This window comes from Callorhinus ursinus, unplaced genomic scaffold, assembly GCF_003265705.2.
Source record: "Callorhinus ursinus isolate GAN/ISIS: 27379988/994484 unplaced genomic scaffold, GSC_fseal_2.0 scaffold92, whole genome shotgun sequence".
In the NCBI taxonomy this organism is placed as follows: domain Eukaryota; kingdom Metazoa; phylum Chordata; class Mammalia; order Carnivora; family Otariidae; genus Callorhinus; species Callorhinus ursinus.
In genome coordinates this window covers 1,550,483-1,563,232 of record NW_027397154.1, presented here as the reverse complement: position 1 = coordinate 1,563,232, position 12,750 = coordinate 1,550,483, and the positions used below count along the sequence as shown (strand labels likewise).

The following is a 12,750-nucleotide window of genomic DNA, read 5'->3' as shown; positions in this document are numbered from 1 at the left end:
TTCAGTCACTTTATGGTCACGTCCAAACATGGGAAACAACCCACATGTTCATCAACAGGTGAATGGATCAGCTGCAGGATATTCATACCAGAACCGGCAACAAGGGACAATAAACTACTGAAACCTGCAATAATGTGGATGGATCTCAAAATAACTATGCTCAGTGAAAGAAATGAGACCAAAAAAAAAAAAAAAAAGATACATACTGTATGGTTCCTTTTTTTTTTTAAGATTTTATTTATTTATTTGACAGAGAGAGACACAGCGAGAGAGGGAACACAAGCAGGGGAAGAGGGAGAGGGAGAAGCAGGCTTCCCGCGGAGCAGGGAGCCCGATGCGGGGCTCGATCCCAGGACCCCGGGATCGCGACCTGAGCCGAAGGCAGACGCTCAACGACTGGGCCACCCAGGCGCCCCTACAGTGTACGATTCCTTGATGTTGTTAATGAAAAGGCAAACTGATCTATCGAGACAGAAAGCAGATCAGTGGTGGCCTGGAGACGAAGGTGACGGCTATGGGTCTGCCGTGACTGTGGCAACCATTGTTGGTGTATACAGAGGTCAAAAATTATCAAACTGCACACTTTAATTATGCAGTTACTACATACCATAACCTCTAAGAGAATGTGAGTGCTACACATCATTGTTAAAATAATAAGCGTGTGACATAAAAACTTCATAGCAGCACACTGTGATTCCGTAACCACAAAGCCAGCAAAGACCAGCAGGTGGGGAGGTTGCCTATAGAAATAAAAGCAGCTAAAGCTCTCATCATCATCAGAGAATTGAAAGTTGGGGTTATTCTTGATTTTGATATTTAGACAAATATAAAATTTTTTTTAGTACAGAGGAACTTCAAACCCAGAAGTGGCTGGTTGGCCACTGGGGCCTCCCATTTTAGGAGGCATCAGCGCCAACCTGTCAAAGGCGAGGATGGACCTGCTGGCCTTCCTAACCCTCCCCGGAGCCAGGAGCCCAGCGCTCCCAGGTCAGGGACGTGTCAGGCCCGCCAGCCCCACCTCCCCTTCCCTGCTCCGTCCCTGCCTCCTTGATGTCAGACTTAAGTATCCCTCGGTGATCACCCAGCAACCCCACTGCTGGACACGTGTCTGCAGGAAAGGAAAGCCCTACACCGAGGACACAGCTGCAGCCCCACCTTCACGGCAGCCAAGACATGGAGACAGCGAAACGTCCACAGACGGGTGAACGGATAAGAAAACATGGATCGCACACTTGCACGACGACGTGCCGTGAAGGGGGTGCCAACTGACCTTGCTTGTGCTGATCTCACAACACATACGCGCATCCAATCGCCGTCCACGGTGTGTGTGGATCCCACGTGGCCAAGCTGGGAGGAAGAACCATGAGTGATCCGTCCCTAGACTCACACCTGCCCTGAGCTCTGGACCTCATGTGCGGGCAGGGACGGCCGCCCTCCGGGCCGAGGAGGGGCTGGCATCCCAGACCCTGAAGGACATGCGCCAGGGAGGGTGGAGACACACAGGCTTCCAGGCACACACGCTGGCCCCTTGCCGGCTCTGCCGTCCCAGGGCCCTCGGGTTGCTCCCGGTTCAGGGGGAAGGAGAACCCCCACATCTGAGTGGCAAACAGCGACCCTGAAGACACAGGTCGTTACACTCTCACCGGGGTTGTGGCTGCTGAGCCCGCACCTCAGCGCTCCAAGTCCAGTCAGTCCTCTCTGAGCCATTCTTTTTGTCTTCATTAATCCTAAAAGTGCTTTAAGGGGCGCCTGGGTGGCTCGGTCGTTGAGCAGCTCCCTTCGGCTCGGGTCATGGTCCCGGGGTCCTGGGATCGAGCCCCACATCGGGCTCCCTGCTCGGCGGGAAGCCTGTTCTCCCTCTCCCGCTCCCCCTGCTTGTGCTCTCGCTCTCTCAAATGAATAAAAATCTTTAAATCTTTTTAGAAATAAAGTGCTTTAATTTTTTATGTTAAAATAGAATATATACCTAAAACACATCGCATGGTATCTGGTTCCTGGTGGGCACTCAGTAACGGTCACTCATCCCGGCCGTCACGGCCTTTGCCGGGCCTGGCACCGGGGACACAGGCTCATTCCTCAGGAGCTGTTGCTCTCAGGGACAGAGGTGAACCGCAGGGTGCCCGGGACCCTGAAGTCCCTGCCAAGAGACGACTGTGGACCCCTGAGAGAAGGCTGGGACTCCACGACCCCCGAGGGCTGGCACGCCCAGGTGAGCCCCGTCGCCTTTGTCGCAGGGCACGGCCACTGCCACCTGGAGACCACCCCCGAGCCCGCTGCACCTGCTTCTGAACAGGGTCACTGTGGCAACGACCAAAAGTCCCTGGGGCCGAGTCTGCTGACCACAGGAGGTAAAGTCTTTAGGTCACAAACCTGGAACGGGTGTAAAGCAGGCGGGGGCGGGGGGCTAACAGCCTCTGTCAGCAGCTCTGACAGGAGCCCCAGAGGATCCCCGTGTGCCGGAAAGGGCCAGGCGGCACTGAAGCCAGCGCCGCCCCAGCACCAGCGGGGGACAGAGCCTCCCGGGGGGTGCGAGGAAGCATGGACTGCAGGACACAGGCACGCACACGTGACCATGCCACGAGCACACCCGCTCCCCGAGCACCCACCGGGAGCGGACACAGCTCTGCGAGCCACGGTCACGACTACCAGACACACGTGGCCAGCCAGCAGGGCATTTACCTCCCAGGGAGAATTGGAAGGACACGGGAAAGGCCACAGCAGAAGACATGAAGGAGTCCATGGTGCCGGCTGCCCATAAGAGCCAGAGAGCTGGCGTCGGGAAACGGCAAGCCAGGGAGGAGCTCTGGGCGGGAACGACGCAGTTCAGTTTGGGGGACATATGAGTGGGGGGAGGGGTGCAGGGCAGAGAGCCGGGTGCTCAGCAAGGTCTGGGGATGGCCAGGAGCCATGCACACCCTCGAAACCTGAGCAGGTCACCTTCCTTCTCTGAGCTCTTGGCATTGGCTAAATGCAGGTGAAAGGACTCTCTTTGGGGCGCCTGGGTGGCTCAGTCGGTGAAGCGTCTGCCTTCGGCTCAGGTCATGGTCCCAGGGTCCTGGGATCGAGCCCCATGTCGGGCTCCTTGCTCGGCAGGAAGCCTGCTTCTCCCTCTGCCGCTCCCCCTGCTTGTGCTCTCTCTCTCGCTCACTCTCTCAAGTAAGTAAATAAAATCTTTTAAAAATAAATAAATAAAATAAATAAAGATAATAAAATAAAATGAAATGAAACAGGTCAAGTCCAAAACCCCATGCGGGCACGCTGAGGCTCGACGCAGTGATGTGACCTACCCAGGGCCACACAACGCTTACGAGGAGCCCGTGGATCTCCGGCGCTTCTGCCACTCCACGGTACCTCCATCCCCCTGGGTACTTGCCGGTGGCACTTTCTGTAGCACCTGGAGCCTCTTGTGGGGCCGTCCCAGAAGATGAGAACCTCAGACCCCAACCCTGCCTCCCACGCAAACAGGCCCTTTTCCCGCATGGCGCAGGCCAGCCTCTGCAGGACGTGACAGCCCAGGCGGGAGACAGAGCAGGGCCCACAGCCACCAGGGCAGCCCCCGGCCCTTCGGACCCCACGCCGGCTGTGCTGGCGTCCAGGGAATGAGATGTCCAGCTGAGTGTGTGCTCTGAGGTGGTTTATTAGTACCCACGCTGGGGAGCCCTGGGCTGAGGGCGTCCAGACAGGGAAGCCAGGCTGCAAAGGCTGACGAGCCAGCACCGCGGATGCCCCCCCGCCCTTCCGTCTCCTCCTGAAGAGGTAGGGCGGTCTCTGCACAAAGAAACGAGGCCCCCAGGGGTGTCCTGACTTGTCTGACATCTGCCGACCCCCAGAAACCTAGGCCCTCTGTGTGCTCCCCACCTCAGCCAGCATCGGGACCACACATCCAGCAGAAGCGAGGCAGCCGGTGCTCCTGGGACCTGGCGCTAGAGTCTGGAGTGGACAAATGCCACCAGGTCCTCCAGCTGTTCCTCCAGGTGCTGCTCGTCCCCATGGTTCTCAATGACCCAGTCGAAGGCCCCAAAGTTGTCTAGGCCACATTCTGACTCAGCGTCGTCCACCCCTGTGCAAGAGGCATGGTGAGGTCAGGCCCTGGCCATGTGGGCAGACACCGGGCGCGGAGGCCTGCTGGCCCCAGATGGAGCCGCCCCTCCCGGCCTCCACTCTGCCACCGGAGAGCCACCTGCACCCACCCCACCACCAGCTGAGACCCCCAGAGTGTCCATGGACTTTGCCCTTCACTGGCCACTGGCCACTGGCCACGGAGGGTGGATGGGTCTTCTGAAACCACAGACAACCCAGCAGGGCAGGAGGCTTTCATTATGTGAAGCCTCTGATTCAGTCGTCTGGGGAGGCGTCTGCTGGGCCGGTTTACACACTGTAAAGTGAGATCGTGCGGACGAAGCACCAGCAAAGACCTGGCCGTGGTGGACACCCAGGGCATGGCAGCCATACGGAGGGGCGCCCGCTGGGTCCCAGGATCTCAGGCACGAGAGAAGCCACAGGGCAGGGCCCGGGCCTGCCCCCCAACAGACACGCTGTTCATCAAACACCTGGAAAGCAGAGGTGAAGGACCCAGCGGCGGGTCCCACTGGCCTATAGAGAGGACAGCCCAGTAGGAGCACCGGGCCAAGGTCATGGGGACACCCTCCCTCAACCCACTCTAGTCTCTAATCTGGGGTCAGCCCTGAGCCCCAGGCCCCAGATCCCCTTCTGTACTCCCTCACTCAGTCCCCCAAGCCTGCCAGGAAGAGAGCAGACCAAGAGCGCGGGGGCGGGCGGCCGAGGACAAACGCTGCACACAGCTCACCTGCAGTAAACACCCAGCCCCGTTGCTGTCGGCTCTGCTCCAGGGCCACCACGCGCACCGTCTGTGTCACAGCCCCATAGGCCTCCCGAAACCACTGGATGTCTGAGGCCCTCCGTGTGTCACTCACCAGCTGCGGGGAAGAGCACAGGCAGGTGACCAACAGAACACAGGGCGGAGGGACAGGGCCCTGGGAGTGGTGGGAAGACCCGGGCCCCCTCCGCACAAGCAGGTGCACAGGGTTGGGAGGGGCTAGCGAACCCAGATAGATGTCACCCTTCCCCCATGGTCACCCACTGCCCCCCCACGCAGGCCGCCCTCCCGGTCGCTGCCACACGGCTCCGCCGTGGACACACCACGTTCTGGGGCCACTGCTGAGCTGAAGAAGAGGCCGCGGGCTTGGAGGTCAGATCAGCGGGTCCAACACTTGTTTTACAGATGAACAGACTGAGGCCAGAAACAAAGATGCTCTACTGGGCCCTGCTTCCTAGCGCTTTCTAAAACTGAAGTCTGATTTTGTCAGGTCACAGCCCTAAACGTCTCAGAGGTCTCCCATCATTCTAAGAAAATCCAAAGCCTGTGCCCAGCTTACAAGGCCCTACACGATCTGGCACCTACTTCCATCATCTTCCCGCATTCCCTCCACCGCACGAGCTGGTCTCCTGTCCCCAGACATGCCAACCACGTCCTCCTCGGGGACGCACGCGGCCCCCTCTGCCCAGACAAGTGCAGGCCAGGCTCCCTCACAGGCGACATCTCTGCCCCAGTGTCCCTCGTACGGGAGGCTTCCTACCACCCTGGCTCCCTTCCTGCCCCCTTGCCAGGCCAGACACGCTGTGTACCTTCCTCTGAGCAGCAAGGACCCTGAAATCGTCACCACCTATTAGGTTGTTCGTGGTGGGTGGCCACCCTCCCGGAGTCCGCGGACCAGCGAACGAAGAGGCCGGCAGCTGTTGGTGACGCTGACACGTTCACTCCGCAACTTCCACACACGTGTCCCAGCGAACAGCTGTGCGCGGGCGCTCGGCCGGCGCGGAGAGCAGCGCGGACCCAGTGGTCACGCCCTCGGAGCCTGGGCGCCAACCGGGCAGCTTCCGGCCCAGCAGTGCGCTCCGCGCTCAGCACCAGTGACACCGAACTCCACCACCCCCTGCAGCCCGCGCGGAGCCCGCCTCGTCCCCGCGACAGCGTACCGTCTTGAGCAGGGCCCCTCCACCCCTGCGGAAAGACCCACGCCCTGGCCTCCACTTCCTCTCCTGGCCCTCGCAGAAGCCACGCCTCTCCTGCTCGGGTGGCTCGGGAGCCCCGGGCCCACTCTTCCAAGGCACCTGCAAGTCTGAGCCTCACCTCCGGTCACTTGCCCCCTCCCCCGACCCCGACGAACACCCACTTGGCTTGGTCCCTGGCCTCCTGCAGGCCCTGCTCAAAGGCCATGTCAGGGAAAGCCTCCTCAGAACCCTGGCCTGCTCAGTTTTGCTCCTTAGGATTTATCCCCACCTGAGGCATTCTATGTTTGTTTGGGGCCTAACCCCCTCCAGCCCGTGTTATAATGTAAATGCCCCGAGAGAAGAGACTTTGTTGTATGTTTGCATTGATGTACCCCCCAAATCTCCGGGAGCCGGGCCAGGTACATGGAGAGAATACGGGCTGCCAGAACGAGGAGGTCAGAAAGGGGTGAGGTGCTATGGGAACACCAGACAGCAAGCATCACTTAAGGCTTGGGTATCAGGGAAGGCTTCCTGGTGGAGGCGGCATGGCAGTCAGGCTAGAGTGAACCCAGTGAAGAGGGAAAGAAGGGGCTGCCTGCTGCAGAAAGCAGGCAGAACACCCACGAAGGCCCTGACTCCAGAAGGAGCTTGACTTAAGGAACGGAGAGAAGGCCGATGTAGCCACAGCACAAGGAGTAGGGGGGCTAACCGGGCAGCAGGACCCGATCGTTCAAGGCCTAGAAGTGTGCATGACGATTTCAAGGTGGTTCAACAGAACGACAGACAAAGGTTCTCAACAGAGCAGTGACCTATCTTGGATTGTTCCTAAACGGCCATTCTGGCTGCTGGGTGGTGAAGGGACTGTGGGGGTGAGGGCAGAAGCCAGGGCCAGGGCAGGAGCTAACACTGCTGGTGACACCCGGCAGGAGGGGAAGCCAGTGAAGACACGGATGGAGAAGGCAAGTGTCCAAAGGCCGCCCCCGAGCCCACTCACCCAGACGGGCTGGGAGACGCCCTCCACGACCTTCCTGCAGAAGCAGCCTGGGTCGGCCTGGCGCTTCTCCTCCCCCCAGCGGATCATGTCCCTCCGGTAGGTCTCCTTGTAGACGCTGGCGTCCAGGAGTCTCTGGAAGTCCAGGCCGTTCTCCTGCCCAAAGCACAGTGTCTGCACCGGCAGCCTCTGCCTCGCTGCTCTCCTGAAACGGGAAAGGCCATCCCCGCCCTCGCCCCCACCCCTCCCACCCCTGCAGGGGCGATGCACGGACGAGGCTGCCACCTAGACTCGGAGGGTGCTGGAAATGAAGAAATCCCAAAGAGCAGCAGAAGGAAGAAAAGCCGGGGTAATCCAGAAATTGTTTGGGTTTGTCTTTAAAACGTAGGATGTGGTTTTTCTCTTTTGCAACAGCTTTAGCTCCACAATTATTTCTGGCTTAAACCAATCCTGAAATTAGTCTGCATCCCTTGGGCACAGGCTTAGCCTCCAACCAAAGTGAGAAACTTGAAAACAGCGCATGCCGCGACCTCCCCAGCCCCTCCGGCACCGTCTGCCCCAGGTTTCCCGGTCTCCCTCCTCCCCTCCCCCCACCCCCAAGTTCCCAGCTCCTCCGTCTGGCTCCAGGCATTCCTGGAGCAGGAGGGGCCGCTCGGACCATCCTGGCTCGCCTTCGCTTCCCCAGGGACACGGGGGGCAGGAGGGGTCCTCCCAGGGGCCTCCGGGGCGGGGAGGGGTCTGAAATTCGTCACTCAGGGCGGCTTCCAGCCCCTCTACTAACTCACTGCAGGAGACCTTCTTGGACTCGGTTTCTTCGTCTGCAAACTGAAGGGCCGTGACCCTGCAGGTCAGTCACCTTCCTGTGCCCTGCTCCAAGGTGAGGCCAGCAGCCACCTCCTGTTGGTGACTTGCTCCCCATGTACTCGTGAGCACAGGCGAACAGCGACCACCAGAAGCCTTATGTTCTGCTTTTCAATTATAGTTCCCTTTGTGTCTTAACAAAACAATGCACTAACATTCATTCTGGGTGGGTTTTGTTGTGTTTATGTGGGGTTTTTTTTAAGTAGGCTCCACACCCAACGTGGGGCTTGAACTCACAACCCTGAGATCAAGAGTAGCAAGCTTCACCCACTAAGCCAGAGAGGCACCTCGGATTTGTTTTTTAATGGGAGTGGGAGAAGTAAGGGTAGGCCGGCCTATGGGTTACCTATTGAGGTTTTAAAAATGCAAACTCCTGGGGCGTCTGGGTGGTGAAGCGTCTGCCTTCCGGCTCAGGTCATGATTCCAGGGTCCTGCATCGGGCTCCCTGATCAGCGGGAAGCCTGCTTCTTGCTCTCCCTCGGCCCCCCTCCCTTGTGCTCTCTCTCTCTCACGCTATCTCAAATAAATAAAACTTTCTAAAAAAATGCACAACTCCTGCCCACACCCCCACCCCAACCCCCATGCCAGCCTGGCTCATAGGTCTGGACCAGGGGCTAATTTGGGAACTCTGGAAGTAGATCAGTGGTTTTCAAACGGCTCCTTGGAGCCCTGGGGTTCTCGGAAGTGCCCAGGTCCCGGTGGGTAGGCTGAGCCCCACCTCCTCCCCCCTCTGCCCCCCTCCCCCCCATCAGAGTCCCTCCCGGTCTGTCTGCTGGATACAAGGAACTTCTTCATCCCACTTCATTTGGAAAAGGTTCCCACTAAAAAAAAACTGTAAAACCCCTGCACCTGTTCTCCCCAGGACCCGCCCCCCAGGCTGCCAGCCTGCAGATGGGTCTGTTCAGCTGGTGGGAGAAGGTCAAATGGTACAGGAGGGTACTGCCCATGGACAGGGGACTGATGCATATGGAAAGAGGAAGACAAATTCATTTTGCGTGGCCCCAGCAGGCCAGACTCAGGCCACCCGACCAGGGGGCTGTGAGCACAGGCCCCTGGACGGAAGCACCCAGACGTCAAGGGCAGCAGCGTAAGCAGCGAATGCTCCTCAGTCTGGGAAGCTGGTCTCACCCTCGGGGCTCCCTGTCTGAAGTCCGAGGCTCTAAGAGGCCCTGTTTATTTTTTTTACGATCCTATTTTTTTTTAATCCACATGGTTCGAAATTCACAAGATACATATTTGTTTACAGTGAAAGATCTCTCTCTGCCACTGCTCCCCTTGCTGGAGGCAGCCAACGACGCAGTCCCCTACATATCCTGCCCTGGCTCCTCACATCCAGCACCCCATAAATACCTGTTACACGGCTGAAAATATAAGCAAATATATTTACAATCTTTCTCCATTTTTATACAAATGCAGCGCTCTCTGTGCCTGGTTTTACATCTTGCTTGACGCCCCAGGTGATGCAATGTCCAGACCCTCACTAATAACCCAGCCTCAGAGCTGGCAACTCACTTCTCCAGCCCTTCCTGGACACGCTTTCCTGAACACACTCCGGGGAGGTGGCCGGAAGCTTAAGGTGAAAACGCCCCCAATCGGTCAAGCCACAAAAAATCGAGAGCCATCCACCACCCTGCCGACAGTGGTTGTAGGGACCCTGCTCGTGACAACAGCAGTCGAAGCCCATACGCTGGCTCCTTCTGACCCACCAGATGCCACAGAGCCACCACCTACCTGAGCGTACCGTTCCTTGAGTGGACTGGAGAGCCGAAGGACGGCACACACATCCGCGCCGAGTCTGCAGGACAGGGAGAGCCAGACCCATTTAACCTAGTTTCCAGTCCCCTGACCAGTCCAGGACACTGAGGTCCCCTCTCCTTTCTCCTTCTTCCTTTTTGTTTTGTTTTGGTTTTGTTTTTTTTTTTGGTAGACTCCATGGGGCTTGAACTCATGACCCTGAGATCAAGAGTCAGAGTCACAGAGTCACACGCGCTCCTGACTGAGCCAACCAGAGTCGCATTTCTGCTACTCTACCTCTGTAACTTTGTCACATCTCCTCCTCCCTGACCCTAACTCCTCACCTATACAGTGGGGACAGAACTTTCTGTTCTGCCTCCTACAGGATTATTAAGAAACAGGAATGTGTGGGGCGCCTGGGTGACTCAGTTGTTAAGTGTCTACCTTCAGCTCGGGTCATGGTCCCAGGGTCCTGGGATCGAGCCCCGCATCGGGCTCCCTGCTCCACGGGAAGCCTGCTTCTCCTTCTCCCACTCCCCCTGCTTGTGTTCCCTCTCTCGCTGTGTCTCTCTCTGTCAAATAAATACATAAAATCTTAAAAAAAAAAGAAGAAAAGAACCAGGAATGTGCCACAGTCCTGAAACTAACAAGTCAGACAAACATCATCAGGATGACACTGGCAATGTTCCCTGGATGAGGTCACTGCTGGTTCCCCCAGGGTATCTCAGTCCCCAGGACGGGGTCGCCACAACCGAAATCACTCATTCATCCCCTTGTTCGGTATACTCCGTCAGCCAGCTGTGGGGCGCTGTATTTGATCCGGGTAACACACAGCTCCTGCCCTGGACACAGACTCTCTCCAATACTGACCCAGTAAGACGGGCGCCCTTATGTCCACCGTTCAGAGGAGGACCTGAGGGTGAGAACTGACCCACCCAAAGCAACACTGTGGAGTATTGAAGAGTACTGACGCCAATACGTGAAAATGCAAATTAACAGCCACCATTGCCCTGCGTCTTTGCTAGACGCCAACAACTGTTCTAAGATCTTCACATGCATTACTCCTGTAATCCTTACAAGCAGCCTAGTATGAACCCCATTTCACAGATGACAAAAATGAGATGACAGTGGGTAAGAATCTGCAAGATCACAAACGAGTAGGTGGGGAGTCAGGCTGCGAACCCCAGGGGCGCAACTGCACAGACTGTGCTTCTGGCCACTATTTGACTCCTGGGGGGGGGCGCAAGGAGAAATGCAGCTAAGGGAAAGGGGGCGGGTCCCTGGTGGGAGCCCGAGGCGACCGCTGCCAGGCCCCCCACGACCTCGTCCAGCCCCCCATCCCAGCAGAACTGTTCCCACCCACAGCACCTCGCTGACACGGAACACTGAGGCGGGGAGCTGGAGCAGAGGGGACGCACTCCTGGGAGCCAGACGAAAGCGTAAACTGAGTCCTGGATCTGGGGATCCCTCTGGGACCTCTACTCCTGCCTAGTACCCCAACCTGGCACCTAACGAAGGGGTCCTGGGGTTTGATGGGCTCCCGCCCTGCAGGCTCCACGAAGCCCGGCCACCCGGCGGCCGCCCCAGCAGCCGTCACCTGCTCCGGAACGCCCGCGGACACCACCCCGAGCCCAGCCCTCGCGCCACCTGGCGCCCCTCCGCCCCGCCCCGCCCCGCGGAGACCTGCTCCGCAGCGCCTCGGCCACGAAGTCCTTCCCGGACTTCCTCTTCCCGCTGACCAGCAGCACCAGGCGCGGGACGCCTCCCGGAGAAGCCATGCGACCGCCTCCCCGCCGCCGTCCAAGATACCTCCCGTGCGGGGACCCGGGGCAGCGCCCGCGCAGCCGCAGAGAGGGCCGCCCGCGGACACGCCCCCTGCCGCCGCACGCCGACGGAAGGCGTGGCTCCGCCCGAAGGACCCCCCCCCCCCACGGGGCTCACTTAGAACGGCCCGGCCCCGCCCAGAGCCTGACGTCACCCGGACACAACCATTCTCCTTCTAGGGGCTGACGTCTCGAAGTGCCCCGGGGTGAGCCTCACGTTGCGCTCCACGCAACCCCGCAAACATGAGGGGGAAAGAGCAAACGAGACAACGCTGAGCAGGTCTTCAAGGCAGCCTCCTCGTGTGCGCACGCGCTAGAGCGACCCCGTCGGTGCCCCGCGGTGAACGCGGGTCCTTCCGGAGGGGCCAGAGGCGGGGGCGCCGGGGGCATGTCCGCGACGTCACGCGGGGAGGGGCGCGCCGCGCGGCTTTGCCGGCGCCGGAGCCGCCGAGGGCGGTTGCGTGGCCTGGCCGCGGGGCGGGAGCTGGCCCTGGCGCGCTGGCGTCGGTAGCGTGCGCTGAAGGGGCGGGGGAGGCAGCCCGGACCAGGCGGCCTCGTGTTATCCCGAGTCCGGCCCGCAGCCCGGCGATGCGGGGGTCTGCCCGCTGCCCGAAAGCCCGCAGCAGTGAGCGCCGTCGCCCTCGGCCAGGGCTCGCCGGCCTGCGTGTCCGAGCTTGCCCGCTCCTGCGAGCCGCGAAGCCCGTCAGACGGGAGAGGGGCGGCGCGGGCACCTGCTGCGGGGAGCGGCCGACTCCCCGAGCACCGGAAGCGTGGCGCGGAAGCCGAGCAGAGCAGGGCACGGCCAGGGGCCGAAAGAACGGGCTTCTGGAGGTCCTGTGTTTGCTCCGGTGCGGAAGCGACTCTGCGGTCACCGCAGTCACCGTGCGCCCAGAAGGCTGCACGCAGTGGGGCTTCGGTCCAGCTCGGACGCTTCTCGGGACCTTCAGCGAGTCGCACTGAGTTCATCGACGAGAACGCTCGTCCCACAGGGCTGCCGGAGTAGTAGGGAAATGCTCCAGCCTCATCCAGATGTGGAGTTGCTCTTTATTCTGAGCGCCCTGTGCTTTTAGAATTCGACACAGGACCGGATCTTCCAGCACACCCTCAGTAGGCATTGATTCGGGACTCCACGGAGAGCTCACACCCCTCCTCCATCACTAGAAAGGACTGGGACTCCCCCCCCGCCGCCCCAGTCCCTGCCTTCACTTGACCCGAATCACACCCTCGCCTCTCCCATCCCTGCTGTTAGGAGCTCCTGGGAATTCCCAGTGACGATCAGAGATATCCTAACCGCTTCTCAAGTTCCCCTCCTGCCCACTGCCCTCTCAA

At 59.5% G+C, this 12,750-nt stretch overlaps 1 protein-coding gene across 2 annotated transcripts; it reads right to left on the bottom strand.

Annotated features, from left to right (window-relative positions):
* Window positions 1-3,619: 3,619 nt before the first annotated feature.
* Window positions 3,620-11,463, bottom strand: PMVK (phosphomevalonate kinase). Of its 2 annotated transcripts, none has more exons than XM_025858945.2 (5): window positions 11,282-11,463; window positions 9,596-9,659; window positions 7,007-7,159; window positions 4,808-4,937; window positions 3,620-4,060 (listed from the first exon to the last, which is right to left on the bottom strand). In XM_025858945.2, the coding sequence occupies exons 1-5, from the start codon at window positions 11,374-11,376 to the stop codon at window positions 3,924-3,926; spliced, it is 579 nt and encodes a 192-aa protein (XP_025714730.1). In that variant the 5' UTR covers window positions 11,377-11,463; the 3' UTR covers window positions 3,620-3,923. The 2 variants fall into 2 exon arrangements, with proteins under 2 accessions (XP_025714730.1, XP_025714731.1); XM_025858946.2 differs by having other exon boundaries at window positions 7,007-7,208; window positions 11,282-11,441.
* Between the last annotated feature and the right edge of the window lie 1,287 nt (window positions 11,464-12,750).

Coding starts and splice junctions, on each gene's coding strand:
- PMVK (XM_025858945.2), bottom strand. CDS start 11,376: ATGGCTTCTCCGGGAGGCGTCCCGCGCCTGGTGCTGCTGGTCAGCGGG. Junction 9,660..11,281: donor GCCGAGGCGCTGCGGAGCAG/GTCTCCGCGGGG, acceptor CCTGTCCTGCAG/ACTCGGCGCGGATGTGTGTG. Junction 7,160..9,595: donor TCAAGGAACGGTACGCTCAG/GTAGGTGGTGGC, acceptor TGCTTTGGGCAG/GAGAACGGCCTGGACTTCCA.